Source organism: Morone saxatilis, unplaced genomic scaffold (genome assembly GCF_004916995.1).
Source record: "Morone saxatilis isolate NCDOM2014 unplaced genomic scaffold, NCSU_SB_2.0 Contig5, whole genome shotgun sequence".
Classification (NCBI taxonomy): Eukaryota; Metazoa; Chordata; class Actinopteri; family Moronidae; genus Morone; species Morone saxatilis.
Window position 1 is genome coordinate 10,132,721 of NW_023340095.1, and position 11,784 is coordinate 10,144,504.

The 11,784-nt window shown below is 39.0% G+C and overlaps 1 protein-coding gene across 1 annotated transcript in view; it reads right to left on the reverse strand.

Moving 5' to 3' along the window:
• Positions 1-2,516: 2,516 nt before the first annotated feature.
• The window catches only part of LOC118338878 (dehydrogenase/reductase SDR family member on chromosome X-like), a 37,234-nt gene continuing 27,966 nt past the window's right edge, over positions 2,517-11,784 (reverse strand). The window contains exon 7 of the mRNA XM_035676321.1: positions 2,517-7,915. Within this exon, the coding sequence (XP_035532214.1) occupies positions 7,736-7,915 (180 nt within the window). The 3' untranslated portion in view covers positions 2,517-7,735. The remainder of the gene's footprint in view (positions 7,916-11,784) is intronic.

The window sequence follows — 11,784 nt, forward strand, 5'->3', positions numbered from 1 at the left end:
ATCGACTTTCATAGTAAACAACATGACATTACTAGCTTAGTTTACTGACAGGTCAATAGGGTATGCCATCGATCTGATAGCGGAGTGTCCTCTGCTGGATCACAAGGGAAACTACTTTGCATTCTGGACTGTAAGTTTTGAATTCGAACAGGTCACTTCAAGAATGAACCACATCCGCACAAATTTAAAATAAAAAGTGACAGCCCTACTGGAAGGGCACACATTAGGGAACTGCATCACATTTTCTCCACTGGAAGGGCACTATAGAAGGCATTGGATCACTTATCAGTGTTTTGGGGTTCTTTATTGTCTGCTCATGACAAACACACAACTCTTGTCTCTCAGGTTGTCTCATAATTGTATACAGATATTTATGTCTTGGTATGTACAACTGTGGGTGTTTTGCACACTTTCAGCCCCTGTAACTCAGAGGTTTTTAGTCCTGTTCCTCTAAGTTTCCTGTAACAAAGGTCATTCTGTTTTTGTGTTTATCTGTTAGACATCTGTTGCAAACATCTGTTCAGGACCTCAGATTAATTTATCTACATTTAATAAATTATGAGCAAAGCTAGTGAACAGGTTTGCCGTGGGCTTGACACTGACACAGTGTGATCCTGACACTGGTTTGAATCCTTGAAATAACATTAAGGGGATGAATAAATGAGTCTCAGCAGCTATTGGCAACGTGTCCTTTGGCAGTGGGTTGTGACAAGTAACATAGTTACATTTAAACATAATGTTAATGCACCTTTTAGTAACAAATTGAAATTGAAATTCTATAATTTGAATGAAACATTCATCAATGTGTTAGGGTTAGCCAACCCAAAAATAACTCCTTACTCTTAACTCCATTAGATAGCATAGATAGATCAATGAGAAGAACATGCATTTTACTTTTCTCATCATTTACAGAGATCATTTTACATAACATTTTTATGATGTTCATAGAAAAGTAATCTAATGATTTGGGTATTATGTGCAATACGGTAACAGTAACACACTAAGATAAGGAGAAACCAGGCATGGGAGATCTACACAGTAGTGAATGGACTGAGACTTTGGTGGTGCAGGTAAAGCAGGTGAGTGACTGTGTACAACCAGGTCCCGCTTGAATACTGCCATGAATAATAATGTCTTCTCAGTCATTTGACAGTAATTACATAAATGAATGCTTATTAGCCAATTCCTAGTTTATGAGTGTGCATGCAATGAGTTCATTAAGTCTCCCATAAGGAATTTATGGAGGGAGAGCTGCCACTTAATGGTTGAATAAGGACCTATTAAGTGTGTTTAGAATGCCTTGTGGATTATACTTGCTGTTATAAACCATAATATGTCCCAAGTATATGAGCATCAATTACTAAGACATAAATGAGGATGATCATTTTGTCATTTCAAGTTGCTCTTTCTTTCTCTTCCTGTTTTCTGCCTGAGCAAGCTCAGACGACAGTCGATTCGGTGCAGACACGCAGTATTGTGCGTGTCCTCATGTTACAAAGAGTTGAGGAGACAGCACCACATTCTCTGCATGGTGTCAGATACTGATTCTAACAAAAAGGCATGCACATGATGTAAGGCTGCTTGCCTGCCATTCAAATGCACCTTGATGAGTTGTCTTACATTTTCCACAATGTTTCGATTTGGTCTTTGCAGCACTAGTCAGTCATGTTGGCTGAGCTGCCTAATCAAGTGTCTCAATAGCACTTTTCTTTAAGACAAGATGACAGTAGCTATTTTCTGCTTCCTCTAACAGAAACTCTTTTATCACATTATGCAGAGAGATAGCTGTCTGACTCATTTGTTGCACTTTGTCTGGGTCCAAGGTTTGTGAATATATGTAGTGGGGGAGCAAAAGAGAGGGATTCTTTGTTTTGCTCTTCAGATTTGTGTTTTTCTTTCAAAAACATCCTCAGTCCTCTTTTGTTAACCCCCTCCATATACTAATTACCATAAATGCAAGCCTATAAAAAACGTGTCAGCTTGAGTTCTTCAGGTTTAGCAGAATTAATGAATAACAATTATGTAATCGTGATGTCCAAAGCATGAGCATAAAGCCACATTTTAAACAGAAAAGAAGATACTTGACCGCAGCCTTGATTTCTTTTTTTTAATGTTTTTATGTACCTCAAATTTGTGCTACAGTACTTGAGTAAATATACTTAGTTGCATTCTACCACTGTGTAATCGTAATTTATTGGTAACCTTTTATCTGAAGGTATCAGTGGTGAAATGCTCCGTTACTGACTGGACCAAATCTGATATTGATGATAAGAAAGAGTTAATCCTAGTGACCTGATAGTAAATGTGTGTGTGTGTGTGACAGAGAGAGAGAGAGAGAGATAGGGAGAGAGATACGGAGAGAGAGGGAGAGTTCCACTGATGGATCTGAGAATATCTCAAAAGTTCAGACTGCGCTCGAGGCTCGCTGTCTCATGCTGCATGTCATCAGTCTGACAGTTTCTCACTCACACAGAGTGCAAAGGACGGGAAGCGAGAGTGGCACAATGATATGTTTATTGAGAAGCTTTGGATATTAGAAAAGGTGGTGGCTGCTGCTGGAATGTCACAACCATTGACAAAAAACATGGACATGAACTCCCTTATCTAGACAGACACACACACACTCACATACGCACGCGCACACACACACACACACTCTCCCATCATTTCCAAGAGAGAAATAACTTACGGCAATGCACAGGACAAGACGGTAATCACAGTTTCTACAAGCTCATTTCTACATGAAAAATTCACAGTTACACATATATGAGGGAGATTTTCTTCATAGGCACGGCAAAAGCAATAAGATGTGTATCTCAACAACAACAAAATAAATGATAAAAATAAAACATTTTGCACATTTCATAAATCCCCCAAGGGCCCCAGATGAACTGAATGTTTATACTGGATCTGAGGTGGGAACATCCTCGATTTGCAGCCCTGCAAGGACTTGGGTGAAACGTCGCACTCACACCAAAGGAGAAAATGGTATAGAGGGATAGGCAATAAAGGTGAAAGGAGGAATAAATGCGTTTTCTCTTAACTGGACTAATAGCAGAGTAAGCACTCAGTTCATCCGGTCACTCCCTGTATACATCTTTATATTATCTCTCTTTCTATACATATACACATTTAGGACTTGCAGAACTTGGGACTGAAACATTTAATATAAATGTAATCCCAGGTCAGACAGAAGAATGGCTATTAGAACATTGTCAGTCTACATACAGCTCCACTGGTCATTGTCCAGCGGTTACAACGCTTTGAAATAATCAGATACGAGTAAATCACATACAGACAATATCACACACGGTTTACTTGAGCCGTTTTTTGCTCTTTTTATATATTTGCAGTTCATGTTCAGAAAGTTCACTGTGTTGTCCTGTCTGTGTAGCACGCTTCAAGAGTACGCTAAATATATAACAACTAATTCATCGATAATTTAGCGGCCCTCTTCTGCACACCGACACAACAGAAATGCCAAGACAGACCCTGACACTCCTCCTCGCCTTGTCTTTGGAAAACCTTGTGCTCAGATAGGAAAGACAGTCAGTGACGTTCTCTTTCTCAGGTTTTAATACATCTACTGCAGCAGCCGGACTGTGAAAAACACAATAGCTCTCTGACAGGATGTAGCACACACTGTACTGTAGTCTTGTAATTTGTAAATTAGCGCTGCTGAGTAGTAAGCTGGTGTTTTCATTCGTGTGAAGGAAAGCAAGCGCAATTGTTTAATCAGGACTAGGTTGGGTTGTTTGTTATTCTGTTATTTGGTCGGTACCTTACAGTAGCCTCGGGGAACCACACGGTCAAACAAGGAAGCACTGAGGCGATAAACACTTTGTTTCCACGCAGTTTGACAACACGAAGAAGAGGAGATCTCAAAAACTGAGGAATATTGCTGACATTTAGTCACACAACTGCTACACCAGAAAATAAACACCCAAACTTTTAAGGTGTATGCTTTAAATTAGAATTTTAAACATGAATTTAACTTCCTAATAATACACTAATGTTCTGGATTGTGATATTTCATTAAATAAAAGATGAATCAAAGTCCCCAACATACCGAACCCTGACTGGCTTATCCAAACCAGGTAAACCTGCTGGTGGAGTTTTTCTAGTTCAAATAGTGAAAACTGGCCAGATTGGACAGATTCAAGTAACTCTGTAATAGGAGCCAATCCAGTGAAGCTGTGATGTGTTTTTCTGGAGGTTATGCCGCATTCATGTCATATCTAAGTTATTCGTAATTATCATGTTACAACCAGAGTTGTTATAGTTTTTGTATTTTTTGTTTTCATTTTGGTTTACTTTTTATTGTTTAAAAATGTTTTGTATTAAAAAGGTTTAAAAAATTATAATAATGGAGGTATCTGTCAGGGGTTTAGGACATTCAGAATAGGTATTACATTACAAACACAGCACTTTGTCAAGGTAATTCACTCTGAGACTTAGATGTCATGTAGACATCTAAGTCTCAGTATTGCACCAAACAAACCTCTGGCTTGTTGTGTTGACAAACTAAAGACATTTCTTGTATTTTTTTATTTTACTTTAGTTAACTAAAATGTTTTTTTCCCACCTGGTTTAAGTTTTTAGTTGAGTTGTAGTAACTGTAATAACCTTGGTTCCAACTTGTAGAAGTCGTTCACATCAACATCCAGGTACTCCAGTAATTATGACTCGGAAACTAAGATGTTCGACTTTGTGCCTGAAAACTAAAGAAACATAGACGTCAGCAAAAGTCTTTCATTTGAAGTTAATTAAACCCCAATGGATACAGTATTACGTGTTGTCATTTAATAGGACCAACTGTCTTGAGTTGTCAGGTGATGTGAATGCTCACAAGTTGTAAACATGGAAATCTTCTTTCTTGTCAACCAGCCATCCCATATGACATGAATGCTGCATTTGTCTAAACATTAATCCTCCAGAGTTTGCATTTCATCAATGAGCCAACAAGGCCAGTCCCATTTCAAAGACTCCTCCACTAGGCAAACATTTGGACCTAAAATCTGTAGGACAAATCAGGCCCTCAAGATTCAACAATCTATTAAGTGCTGATCGACTGTTCATTGGAGCATTCAGGCAGTCTTTGTCAACTCATAAATGGATGCGATTGTATCATATTTACCAGATGTGTTAAGGTGGACTATCACTGGTAATCATATCACATGGACGAGACCAACAAGAGGTTGTAAATAATGGAAGCCAGGCATGAAATCCACTATTTGCAGCATGGACATGTTATTCACAGGGCATTACAAATAAATGGAAGTAATATGGATGCATTTACCATTAACCTGGTCCACTATTTGCCTGGAGTTCATTGTGGGTTGACGATAAACATCATACTGCAAACTTTGTTGGCTGTTTGATGGCAACATCCTGTAATAGACATGGACATTATCGACTTTACGATTTGACAAGGAATACCCCATTAGTGTTTATCTCTGAGTCTAAACCACTGTCCCATTTAGAGGAGAGGAGCAGGTTGAGCCTCACTCATTGTGGTCCGCATCGTTCAGAGGATCCAGCCCCTGAATTGGGACACATCTGTGGATTTTTGGAAAAAAAAAACTACTTTAACTTGACATTAACCATTCAAAACAACGCACACCAACAATGTCTTCATTAAATGTTTGTTACACGTGTAGACGTTCTGAATTCCTGATATATGGGTAACTTGAAGCTGGTATCTTATTCATTTATACAATTTCTTTCCCTATTCTGAATGTCTGGCTATGTGCTACTGGCTGAATTAGCTACCACAGTGATACTATTGCTTCACATACGGCAGATAATAATGAATGCTGGATGCTCAGAGTCAGTATTCAAAGCAACAATATACACATACAGCCATAGGAATGGCATGTGGGGAAGGATTTTTAGCCAAAACTTTTTAATTTGAGATAAAACTTGTCATCTTCACAGCTAAAATGGTTTATCACAGTGGAGATGGCATTATGGCGCAGTGTGTGTGTGTGTGTGTGTGTTTATGTGTCTGTGTCTGTGTGTGTGCGTGTGTGTGTGTGTGTGTGTTAGTATATTCCTGCATGAGTAACAGACGTGTTTGTTTGCTGTGTGCTTGTTTAGATAAGCCTGTGCCTGGATGTGCTGCTTCCACTGTGTCTGAGTGAGTGTGTGTCAGCTCAGCAGATGGAGTTTGATTCTCACCACTGGGAAATCTCAATCCCACAATGCACTGGGAGCTGCGCCAAATGAGGAAGCAGCAGCAGCAGCAATGAGGAACCAATCACAGCTTGAATACTGAAAAAAAAAGTGCATTCCCTCTCTCTCTTCTGCCCGTTGCTGTTCCTCCAGGACCAGCCATTGTTGTGCTATCCATCAAAACGAATTGGGTCTATAGCATGAGTTAATTCTTAACTTATAAAACACACACGTGTATCACAGACACAGTAAAACCGATTAACACAGATCACAAAGGAAAACGAGGACAGAGTGAAGGTTCCCCATCCTTCCCTCTTTGTTTCTGGGCAGACAAAAGCAAACAAAAACGTCTAGAAATCCTGGCTTCGGAAAATGACAACAGCAAGAAGATTCCCCAGAACAAAACCAGATACATCATCCCTTTTGGGTCTATGTGGGGTAATTATTCCAAATTTAGGCCTACTTTTACATGGGATCTCCTTTTTTCAGTGTCTTCCCAAATCCCCCAATCGGTCCGAAGGAACCCACTCTTTTGTGGGACTGCTGAGCGGTGGAGAGAGAGAGGAAAGAGGGGCTGATCATGTTTTCCCAGCATCATCATGAGAACAGCAGAAAAACACAGCTTATCATACAGTTACCGGCAGTTAACATGAGGAGTCAGTATAGTAACCAGTAAAAGCATGTGAATGTACCAAGAAAAACAAAGTGCCCCCCAGTCAAGCGAGCGGTATGGCAAGACGATCTGAGAAAATCACTGTGATGTGTCAAAGCACACTGATGACATCACATTCCCCTGCCAACGCAAGGTGGGTTCAGATTTAAAAAATCAGATCATTGTTATGGTGCATAAATGTGTGTGTGTGTGTTTTTTTTGTGTGTGTTTGTGTATGTGTGTAAGCTAAGGCTCGACCGACATATGATTTTGAAGCCAGTATACTGCGCCCAAATTCAGCTTTTGATTTGAAATATTTCTATGGCCAAAAAGCATTTCAGTGTTTGCTTAAAATTTTATTTTTTGGATGGAAAAGCCTCTGAAACAGCATTTAGTTCACTGAGGGACTTGAAAGCCAGACTAATGACATTAAGGCAGAGTGAGGCAGGTGTCATTGCAGGTTTTTTTTAACACTAGACTGTGGAACGAAATCTCAGGTTAGCTATAATTAGGGAACAAACTTCATGATATCAGAGCCAGATGACAACCGATATGTTTGTAACTAAAGGCCAATGTCAGCAGTATCTATGCCAGCAAAATCATATATCGATATAACCCTAGAGTTTGTTTGTGTGTCTATATGTGTGCTCGCTCAAAGTGAAAAAAAATTCCATCCCCTGTAGCCCTTCTTTGGCGGGTCTGGAACAAAATATGAGTCACTCCCCAACTAACCAATCACAGTCCAGCAGCGGATTGTGAGATTGTCACCGTAAATCGCTACGAAACACCTCCATGCGAGGTATGGACGGAGAAAAAATACTGAGAAAAAAGGGAGAAGGAGAAGATGGCTGGTTGGCCCAAGTGTTTTTCTTCGAGTTTTAGTGCAGTTAGCCGTCCTTCAGTCCCATGCTAGTGCAGGCCCAGCAACTCGAGGCTGGTTTCCCATAGGCTCAGCTGCAGCTGGGGTTCAAAGGTCGGTGGTGTTGTCATCTCCCTGCGCCCATTGGCCCAGTAGCCTCCTCCACACTCCCCCTCCAGCGCTGGTGAAAGAGCGGCGTACAGCACAGTGGCAGCACCCTCTGCAGGAGTCTGAGGAAAGCACACACACACATATATAAATATATATAAATATATATAAAACTAGGTCATAGCATCTCTTAAACATATATATAAATGTATACATAGAAATAATTATTATTATGTTCTATTTATATAACAATATATACAATAATGCCATCACAACACCCAGAATATGTCATGCACATTCCCATTAAAAGGTCCCATATTTTACATGTTTTCTGTGTTTTATTGGAAGTTTTGATATCCATAAGAACATTTTTATATCTCAGTATAATATAATATATAATGCTTGGCCACATTTCTCATATGTGACTCAGATTTGAGAAAACACCAAACACTGGGGAGGCCTGAGGAGGAGTATTCGTAAGATTTAACCTTAGGCAGGAGAGGGCGCTACCAGTGACATTATGGAAAGATTAAAGGTGTGTGAGGAGAGAATAGAGCTGTTGATAGTGTCACTTTATATTTTTTTCAACATGAATACTGTAACTGATTATTCCCGAGCAAATTGTGAAGTAAAACAAGAACGTGCAATAACAGATGCTCAATAAGAGGAAATTATGTGTCGTGACAGACTACACTGTGATACGATCTTCAGTAGAGATCTGCCTTTGAGTGTTTCCTGTCTGTAACTATCATACGTTTTCATTTCTTCCTCCACAGTGCAGCCAAGTAACCGCAGGGTCGGACACTTTAGAAACACTAACACTGCTGCTATTCCAGTAAAAGCAGTGGTGTTGCATAGCTGCAGTAACACTAGTTTTTATTCCAGTAACAGAAGTACTGTAGACAGGGTTCGAGTTATAATCTGAGCTTTGTGGGAGTCTCGAACATACATTGCAACCAGCCTGAAACATGCCAACTGCCATCACTCAAAGTGAGAACGCACAGTACCCTATGTAGTGCTCCACTGGTGGGAGGATGCATTGGTTTTTGCAAGTCGTAAATCCAATAGAAAGCAAGCGGTCAATACAAAAGAAATAATAGTAATTCAACTGAAAAAAATGCTTTATTTGTGATTAAAATAGTTAAAAATGAAAAACATTGTTTGTAATATATTAGCGGCCCCCATAGATGCTATGAGGCTTCTGATTGGACAATCAACAGAAAGCTATATATTATACACCTTAAGTTAACCTTCTATAGTTGCAGATGTGTTTTTTTATGTCTTTGCTGTATGTTTACTTTATGCTTTGCATTACCTCGGCTGTATATGATGGATACAATTATATGATATAATAGTAAAACAAGAAAACTCAACACGTGTGTCATTTACTGCTACGACTACAAGAAGTCAGTTAGGTAAGTTAGTTAGTATAAAACATAACATAATAAAGTTAGACACTAAGAGATATTTACTGTATCAAAAGTATAAAAATAAGTAAAAATTATTACACTCGATTTAGTTTATTTCAGTATTTCATGTCATGTCCATGTTGAAAAGACAACCAAAGTTGGAAGGTGGTTAAAAGGTAAAAGCAACAAACAGTATATATAGTCACATCTTAACTTAACTAATGTCAGCGAAATGCTAGCAAACTAATCTATATTAATCATTAGCTAGCTGGTTAGCTAGATCATCTACATTCATTCAGTCTTCGGGGGTAGGGGGTAGTTATGGAGAAGGCGAGCAGCATAGTTCTGGGTATAATTGGATTGAGTTATTCAGGACTTTGGATGATGTGCCATGAAAAAATGCCATCGCAGTGGTCAATTCTGGATATGATAAAAGCATTGATCAGGGCGAGAGAGGAGACAGGCAGACACAAGCCATGTTTTTCAGGTGTAAAAAGGCAGCTATGGTGGTCTGTTTGACGTGGTGTTCACAGGAAGGGTTACAGTCAAAAATGACTCCGAGGCTGGCGTTAGTATTTGAGATGTAGAGCTAGACGTCATCGGCGGATAAAGATGAGGACCGAACACCACACACTGGGGACGCCTCAGGAGGAGGTGCAGTTGTTGCCGACCTATTCGTAAGATTTGACCTTAGGCAGGAGAGGGTGCTACCAGTGATATTATGGGAAGATTAAAGGTGTGAGAGAGAGAATAGAGCTGTTGATAGTGTCACTTTATTTTTTCACACATGAATTCTTCACAGCACATTTGCAATGTGAGGTAAAACAAGTGCAATAACAAATTCTCAATAAAGAGGAAACAGAATTAAAAGTGTCATTATGTGACAGACTACATTGTGATACGATCTTCAGTAGAGATCTGCCTATGAGTGTTTCCTGTCTGTAACTTGTATCATACGTTTTCATTTCTTGCTCCTCAGACCACAGTGCAGCCAAGTAACCGCAGAGTCGGACACTTTAGAGACACTAACAATGCTGTTATTCCAGTAAAAGCAGTGGTGTTGCAGTAGCTGCAGTAACACTACTTTTTATTCCAGTAACAGAAGTACTATAGACAATGTTCGAGTTATAATCTGAGCTTTGTGGGAGTCTCGAACATACATTGCAACCAGCCTTGAATATGCCAACTGCCATCACTCAAAGCGAGAACGGACAGTACCCTATGTAGTGCTCCACTGGTTGGAGGATGCATTGGTTTTTGCGAGTCGTAAATCCAATAGAAAACAAGCAGTCAATACAAAATAAATAATAGTAATTCAACTGAAAAATGCATATTTGTGATTAAAATAGTTAAAAAATTAAAAACATTGTTTGTAATATATTATCGGCCCCCATAGATTTATGATTTTACTGCTTTCACAGGAGCTCAGACCCCTTCTTATTGGCTCCCACATACATACAGAAACCCAACTATAGAATGATTGGAGCTTCTGAATAATCTACTCAACACTACCACAAAGGTTGTTAAAACCTGCTTACAGGTAACAACTAACTTAATGTTGTGTAACGTTTGCAAGTTTTCGAAAAAAAAAAACGGATTAGGAAAAGGTACGTAGATTATTTGATTGTTGACTTTTGGTTTCACACGGGACACCAACAACCGACCACCTCAATATGCAGACTTTCTGGCTCTTTATAGTACGTCCCCTGACTTCGACGGCAGGCGAGGGTTACCAACAGCGTACAGCAAACGTGACCAAGTATAAGTATTTGACAACTTGGGAGTAAGAACAGTTGTACAGACACAAGAACACAAAAGAGAATAAAATATTTCCAGAAATGTAGAATGTTGTCTTTAAAAGAAGTAGTGACTGATACAAGGTTTAAAAAGTATTGAATGTTCATGAACTATGTCGCAGTATAAGGATTTATTTCTATATTTTTAAAGAACTCTGAGGTGGATTTATTGTAACAATTATCTTTACTGAAGCGCCTTCACACAGCTATCTGTGGTGAAAGATCATGACTCCACTTTCAGATAAACAGGATGTAAGCCTTTTTTTTCAGTGTCTCTTTGTGGACATGAACAGGTGAACAGCAAAAAAGCAAATATATGACACATGATATTTAAAACAACTGAAAATGAAAAATGAAAACATGCAATCAAATATTAACATATGAATATCAGAACTAAGTTGGATAAAAATATACGTTCTACTCTGCCATGTGCTGTGCTCACACCCCCTCCCGCCCTCACTGTGGTTGATTTAACAGGATGTAGTCTACCACACTTGCTACCAGACGGTCAGTGACGCTTCAACCTGCAGACACAATGAAGGCAACTCTGCTTTTCTTCCGTAAGTAGTAAAAACTTAAAAATAACATTGTTAATTCAGCATTTCAGGCAGTAATAGAGACGTATTTTCATTCAACTTTTTTTTAAACTGACTTACTTAGTAATAAAGGATTACTAGTAACTACCTAGTAGAATGTATCACTTAACGTAATTTAAAAATCTTTAATACTTACTGCTCAATTAGGAACGACGTGCATTGATTCACAGTAAGTGTATGAAGTAATCAT